Source organism: Cebus imitator, unplaced genomic scaffold (genome assembly GCF_001604975.1).
Source record: "Cebus imitator isolate Cc_AM_T3 unplaced genomic scaffold, Cebus_imitator-1.0 Scaffold260, whole genome shotgun sequence".
NCBI classification, from domain to species: domain Eukaryota; kingdom Metazoa; phylum Chordata; class Mammalia; order Primates; family Cebidae; genus Cebus; species Cebus imitator.
The window spans coordinates 2,812,272-2,820,207 of NW_016107575.1; the positions used below are offsets into that span (position 1 = coordinate 2,812,272).

Consider the following 7,936-nt stretch of genomic DNA (forward strand, 5'->3'; position numbering starts at 1 on the left):
TTTTTTTCTTTTTTCTTTTTTTTAGTTGAATGGTCAACTCTCTCCCAGGTATTCAGCCGCCTGTTTTAGGTGCTGGGATCTGTGTGATTTCCCTTGCGGCGACTCACTGTGCCGGCTGAAACAGCGGTGCTGAGATTCTTGGCAGTTTTTTGCTCAGGAATCTCCTGGCCTGGCTCCCTGTTTCAGTTCCTTTTTAAATCAGATGAATGGGCGATCTGCCTTCCCGGGTCTCCTGTTGCCAGCTAAAAGAGCACACGGACCAGTGTATTTTGTACGCAGAACCGCCGCGCCACAGTGACAGCAAATAGCTGCACTGGCCAAAACAGCCACGCTGGCCAAAGCAGCCGCGCTGGCGACTCATGGGGCTCCTTCACCTGGGAATCTCCTGGTCTGCGGGCAATAAAAATCCGTCTGGAAATGTGGCATCCACTCACCCTCTGCGTTTTCACTGGGAGCTGCAATCCTGAGCTGTTCCCAGTCGGCCATCTTGGGTCCTCTCGGATCTTTACTTTTTATGCCTCAGTAGAAACCACTACTCTTTACAGGGTTTGTTTTCTTTTTGATTTGCTTTTATTTTTAAATAATCTCAAACTTATTTTAAAAAGTACAGAAATAATACAAATTTCCATATCACTTCATCCAAACTTCTCAGCTGCTGTATTAACATTTTACCATGTTCACACATGCTCTCTTTTCATGTATGTGTGTGTGTTTGTGTATGAATGTATATACATATACCTATTTTCTGACTTATTTAAGAGTAAGTTGCAGAAATAATGTTCTTTTATTTCTAAATATCTGTAACTTAAAAACAAGGGCACTGTTATATGACTGCCAGAACAGTTATCAAAATCAAGAAATTAACATTGATGTACTATTATCTAATTTGTATTGTTTATTCAAATTAAGTTCATTGTTCCATGATTGTCATTTATAACAAAAGGAAAAACACTTTTTCTTGTTCTGCATCCAATCTGGGATTACATGTTGTATTTAGTTGTGGATATTTGTTTATGCAACTTTAATCTAAAAACGTTCCCCAATATTTTTTCTTTTATGGCCTTCACATTTTTGAAGAGTTCGTCTTTTTTTTTTTTTTTTTTTTTTTTTTTTTTTTTTTTTTTTTATTTTTTTTTTTTTTTTTTTTTTTTTTTAGTAGAAGGTCCTTCAGTTTGGGTTTATCTACTGTTTTGTCATGATTGGATTCAGATTATGTAGTTTAGCAGGAGTACCACAGAATGTTGTGTCTTTCTTGATGCATAATACACATAAGAAAGTTCTGTGAACTTTTTAAATTTTTAGCTTGAGATTTTTTCACATTACCCAGGTAGCACACATTTGGGTTACTTATGTAAACGCTAGCGTAAGGTTGTGGATTCTCAGGGAAGATGTTTATTCCTTCATTTAGCACCAAATTTCAGAACATGAACACGTCTTTGCAGTACCCTGGGAATCATCTAGGAGTAGGAGTAAGTCAACTTTGTTTTTATTCTCTCTAAAGTTCACATACAGTCTTTTGCGTCCTGGTTTATAGTGGGGTGTGGTTCTATGTTAGATTCACTAATCTTGAGCAGGTCTTGGGATTTTTGTTTGCTTTTCCTAGAACCTGGTGAAACTTTGAAAACCAACATTCAGATCTACCTGGTTCACTAGATGCCCTCAAAACATTTACTGCATAGGTGCCAGTTTTATATTTAGTGTTCTGTACTTTATTCTCATTTATTGATGCATCAAAGATGTTTTCATTATTTTACTCAGTAGCTACAATTTTCAATGGTTCTGCATTGATAACAAAATTAATATATACAAAAGTTTCAGTGGCAGGGTACCTAGTCTACCATTCTATTAGAAATGGAATTGTAGCACTTCATATAGCTGGTTTTGTTTAAATCACATACAGCCCAATGAAATTGAATGTTATCTTTATTTTATGAATGAGGAAATTGAGGATACAAACATCTAGAAAACTGCTCCGTTATACAATTAGTAGTGACAGAGCTCATTTAAACCCAAGTCTGTCAATTCTAAAGCATGTGCTTTCCACCTTGGACTTTGCCTCCCATTTGACATGAAACCTCCAAGACACCCTATTACACCTTAGGATAGCACTATTAGAATATTCTTCCTAATTTTGAAAAGAAATCTGTTTCCCAAGAGTTTTTACACATAGGTCAGTGGTTTTCAACTCTGGCTGAATATCTAGCTATCTGGAAATGTTTAAAAATATAACTTATACTCAGGTCTCACTCCCTAGATATAACTAATGTGGAGTGGAGTCTATGTGTCTGTATTTACAAAATAATTTCATTCATTCATTCACCTGTTCATTTGTTTGTTTATTCATTCCCAGGTGATTATAATGTGTAGTTGGATTGAGAATCATTGACTTCAGGTTTGGTTCTATCCCGTGGGTTCATGTGAAACAAGCTTAATCTTTCTTCTGCAAAATAGTCTTCTGCAAAATGTTATCCTGACCCTCCCTTGAGCCTTCTGTGATTTAAACATTTCCAATTTCTTCACTTGGGTAATGGTTTCAAATCTATCAGCTTCCTGATTGTTCCCTTAAATATTCTCCAGTAGTGCCCAGAAATGAGGTATGGGCTATCTAAGGAAGAGTAAAGCAAGATCACCATTCTTTCAAACAGCTCAAGCTCAGACCCTTTTGTTGTTGTCGATATATCATGCTTTTGAGTCATATGGAACTCATTATCTTGTTTGCTGCGTACCATCAGGCCACTTTATTAAAAAGTGAACTTTATTTTTTAGAGCAGTTTTAGGATGAAGGAAGAATGCAGCAGAAATCACAGAGTACCTATATTCCTTCTTTCCCCTGCCCACAATTTCCCATATTATTAACATCTCATATTAGTGTGGTACCTTTCCTACAATTGATGAACCATTATTGATGCATTATTATTAACTCAAGTCCATAGTTTTCATTTCCATTTGCTCTTTGTGTTGCACAGTTCTGTGGGTTTTGACAAATGCATAATGCATTGTGTTCACCATTATATTATCAGGCAGATAAATTTCACTGCCCTAAAAATCCTCGCTGCTCTTCTGCTCTACCTATTCATCCTTCTCTCCAGGGCTGATGTTTTTACGGTCACCATACTTTTGCTAATTTTTAAATGTCACATCATTGGAATCATACAGTAGATAGCCTTTTCAGATTGGCTTATTTCACTTAGCAATATGCAGTTTAGATATCTCCATGTTTTAATGGCTTGTTAGCTCATTTCTTTGCTGAATAATAGTCTATTAGTCTGAATGTACTGCAGTTTATCCATTCACCTACTGAAATACATCTTGGTTGCTTCCAGTTTTAGCAGCTGTGAATAAAGTTGCTATAAACATTAATGTGCAGGTTCTTGGGTGGACAAAATAAGGTTTCCACTCATTTGGGTAAATGCCTAGGAGTGCTATTGCTGGCTAATATGGTAAGACTATGGTTTTGTAAGAAACTGCTACAGAGTGTGGCTGTACCATTTTGTATTATTACCACGAGTGAACTAGAGTTCCTGTTTTGTTCCATATCCTCGTCAGTCTTTGTCATTGTTAGTGTTTTGGATTTTAGCCATTGAAATAAATGTATAATGATATCTCATTGTTTTAATTTGCAAATTCTCTAATGACATGTAATGTTGAGTATATTTCCATATGCTTATTATCCATCTGTAGATCTTTGATGAGGTGTCTGTTCAGATCTTTGCCCTTTTAATTGGGCTGGGTTTTTTTTGTTGAGTTCTAAGAGTTGTTTGTATATTTTAGATGCAAGTTGTTTGCTATGCATTTTGCATATATTCTCTCTCAGGCTGTGGCTTGTCCTTTGATTCTTACAATAGTGTTTTTTTATATAGCAGAAGTTTTAAATTTTACTGAATTTCATTTTATCAATTTTTTTTTTCTTTCATGGATCATGCTTTTGGTGATGTATCTAAAAACTCAATCACCAAACCCAAGATCACTTAAATTCTCTCCTATGTTATCTTCTAGACATTTTATAGTTTTCCATTGTACCTTTAGGCCTGTGATCCATTTTGAGTTAGTTTTTGTAAAAGGTGTAATGTTAGTGTCTGGATTCTTTTTCTGGGAGGTGGGTAATTGTTAGGTCACTATTTTTATCCTTGCTTTTTTGGTGCATTTGGGATTTTTTTTCCTAAGATCGGAGCCTCAAATATATTAATATGATCTCTATTAATATTTTAAATTATGGTCTGTCAGATCTGTCAAGATCTTTTAAAACTTTGATTCTTTTATTCATGTACCTATTTACATTTATTAATTTGTTTTTGCAAACATTTTTTAGTTCCTACTATGAGCTAAGCCTTGTTGTAGGTATTGGGGATATAGTCTGAACAAAATAAACTCCCCATCTGTCCTTAAAGATGTACATTTCAAGGCTGGAAAGCAAGAATGCAGGTGAGAAACAAATATACAAATAAACATATAATTTGTCAGATGGTGATGAGTGCTAAGAAGAAAGACTAAGCAAGGTACAAAAGACTAATAGGGGTGTTATTTTAGTGCAGATGGTCAAGGAAGGCAAGTCTGACAAGATGGACTTCAAACAGACACCCAAAGGAAATGAATTAGTCATGGAGATGCTTGAGGAAGGAGTATCACAGTATCACGAGCTGTGATACTGCATGTCCAAAGGCCCCAAGGCATGTGTGTACTTGACGTATTTAAAGCATGATAAAGAGGCCAGCGTGATTGGAGTGAAATGAGCAAAGGGTGAGAGTAAGAGAGGATGAGATTAGAGAAGTAAGGAAGGGCAAATGTCAGCTTTGTATCATTTGTATATCTAGTAAATTACCTTTCACTTCCATTGTTGATAAAGTATTGCCTAAGAAACAGCTGAAGGGGGAGCCTTAATGAAATGTCTTTGGAATCTTCTAGCAATCTGACATCATTCCAATGAGCATCACATTTTGGACACAGATATTGAATTGGTAGCTCTTCCACTTGTATTCTACCATGTTGTTTCCACATTTCTTCACCTGTCCACAGGGAGATCATCAAGTGACTTGCCAGGAGTCTTGCTAAAAACCAAATGTAATATGCCTGTCTAATTTCCAAGATCTACTGATGTAGCTGATCTGTCAAAGAAGGAAATGAGGACAGTATGAAATCACTTGGCCTTAGTGAGAACACAGCCTGATTCCTAATGACCACTTATTTCTGGGTGTTCACAAACCATCCTTTTAATCAGATTGACCTATATACATTTTTTTAAAAGTCAAATATTTGCAAATATATAACTATAAAGCCCAATAATTTTAGAATAAAAGTGGAACTATTCGTCATAAAATTAGATGGTAGTATTTTAGGGAGGCTTCCTCTTTTCCTCTGTGTTAACTGTAAATTAATGTCATGTAGGACTTACTGGCTCAGGTGCTGGAGTCTTTCCTCGCAGTAGCTGGATGTCCAGCAATTCAATTCTGGTCAATTCAGTTCAACTCAGCTCAACTCAACTCCAACACGTGGAGTTAGTGCAGACTCCATGGGTTAAGGGCTCAGTTTCACAAGACTGTCTACACTTCAGGCACCAGTCTCATATGCCAGGGAAATGGTCACCGGTTCTTCTGAACTGCTAGCTACAAATCAAAGGTTCCTCAACTCCCTCCTCAGGTTCAATAACTCAAACTCAGGAAAGCACTTATGTTTACCAGTATATTGTAAAGGATACTACTCAGGAATAGCAAATGGAAAGATACATAGGACAAAGTATGGGAGCAGAGGGATTGGCACAGAGCTTCCATGCCCTTCCTCTGTAGGTGTGCCTCCTTTCAACACTTCAGTGTTGAGGTGTTTGCTTCCAGCCTGGAAGCTCCCCACACTCCCTTACTTAGGAAGGTTCCATTAAGCAGGCAAGATTGAATAAATTATTGGCCATTGGTGAGTAATCTCAATCTCAGGCCTCTCGCTCTTCCCTGGAGGTTAAGGGTAGGGCTAAAAGTTCCAACCCTCTAATCACTTTGCTGGCCCTTCTGATGACCAGCTCCCATCTTGAAGCTATCCAGGGGCCCACCAGTCACCTATCAGCACAAACTCTGTTAAGATTGAGAGGGGCTTGCCTTGAATAATGAAAGACATTTTTATCACTCAGGAAATTCAAGGGATTTTAGCTCTGTGCCAGGAACCAAGGACAAAGACTCTGTCTGTCTGTCTATTTTTTTTCCTGAGACAGAATCTTGCTTTGTCCCCCAGGATGGAGTACAGTGGTCTTATCTGAGGTCACTGCAACCTCCACCTCCTAAGTTCAAGTGATTCTCTGGCTTTAGCCTCCTGAGTAGCTGGGATTACAGGCATGCACCACCAAGCCTGGCTAATTTTTTTATTTTTAGTAGAGATGGGGTTTCACCATGTTGGCCAGGCTGGTCTCGAACTCTTAACCTCTTGATCCGCTTACCTTGGCCTCCCAAAGTGCTGGGATTACAGGCGTGGGCCACCGCACCCAGCCCAGATATACATTTTTTACTATGCCGCAGGGCTTCACCCCATCTGAAATCCAGACATTTAATTTTTGTCCATTAGTATATCTAGTGTGATATCAATTGGAGGGAGTGTTTTCTATTTTAGTGTTAGTTGCATTATGTCTATTGAAATTTAGTGTTTGGTTTTACATATTATTGGTGGCTTAAGTGGTTCATTTAATCTGTATGTTTCTGAGATCAAATGATGTCAATAAAAATGGTAAGGCTTAGGCATTGTTTTGTGACTGCTTCGAATCATACCTGTATTTCTTTATGTATAGTCATAACAAAACAATAATAACCTCCTTGTATTTAGTGCAATACCAGTTATGAACAGTTACCTTACCAGCTGCTTTACAGCTGTTTTACAGAGAAGCTATCATGATTCCCTCCCTCAACACACATAATTTCAGTGATGAGGAAATTAAGATCCATAGAGTTTAAGGTCACTCAGCTAAAAAGTAGCAAAGTTGAGATTTAATCCAGGTCTCTTGGGCTCTGACATCTGTGCTCTTGTCATTACATCTGCTTCTCTCTATTTGCATGTACACTTGACTTCCTGTAAACGATGTAATAGAATCCGCACTGGACTGGAAATGAGGCCTTTGACTAGCTAGCTGTGTAACAGACAAATTATTGGGTTTGAATTTATTTTTAAAGTAAGGAGCTGACTAGATAGTTTCTGAGGTCCCTCTGGCTCTAAAAATGTAAAACTGTAACAAGTGTACATAATTGCTTTGATAGCTTTTTTTTTATGTCTGTCAATTATGTGAAATTTACTAAGAGTCAATGTAAAACTTTAAAGATATCCCACATTTTTAAACCTTTAACCTTGTGACATTAGGCTGATAAACTTACCAAAGGCTTCCTTGGTATTTCAGACAGATTATGAAGGACAAGCCAAGAAACTCCTGGAACTTATGGAAAACACAGATGTGATCATTGTTGCAGGAGGAGATGGGACACTGCAGGAGGTATGACTGTTTTTCTCTTTGAAGCTATTTTGAAGGTGAGAAAAATGGAAATTAAATTCTAGAGTAATGTAAAGTAATTGTATATATTATTTAAATTAAATTAAATAAATTAAATTAAATAAATTATTTAAAATAAATAATTTATTTAAATTACAATAAAGTAATTGTAATTTAAATAAATTATTTATTTTAATTCATCATTTTAGGATTGTTGCTCTCTGAAGCTAGTATAGCTAAATTTTTCTCTATGGAAGTGCATTTTCTCAATGAAATGCACTTCAATTTCATTGCTTTTTATAAACCTTTACCGAGCACATAAAATAATTTTTGTATTGTCATATTTAAGTTTGATAACATTGAACATCATAGGAGATAAAATGGTGGTGGGTGGGATAATCTTATTATATTTTGAAGACTCTTATGAAGTAGCCCTGTTTGTAATGAAATCATAGTTTCAACCATCAGGTACGTTTCGTTTCGTTT

The 7,936-nt window shown here is 36.6% G+C and overlaps 1 protein-coding gene across 2 annotated transcripts in view; it reads left to right on the forward strand.

The window, feature by feature from the left end:
* AGK (acylglycerol kinase) overlaps positions 1–7,936 on the forward strand; it is a 105,233-nt gene that overhangs the window by 52,959 nt on the left and 44,338 nt on the right. For both annotated transcript variants that reach the window (XM_017499765.2, XM_037728269.1), the window contains exon 6: positions 7,361–7,453. In XM_017499765.2, coding sequence (XP_017355254.1) covers positions 7,361–7,453 — 93 coding nt within the window. The remainder of the gene's footprint in view (positions 1–7,360; positions 7,454–7,936) is intronic.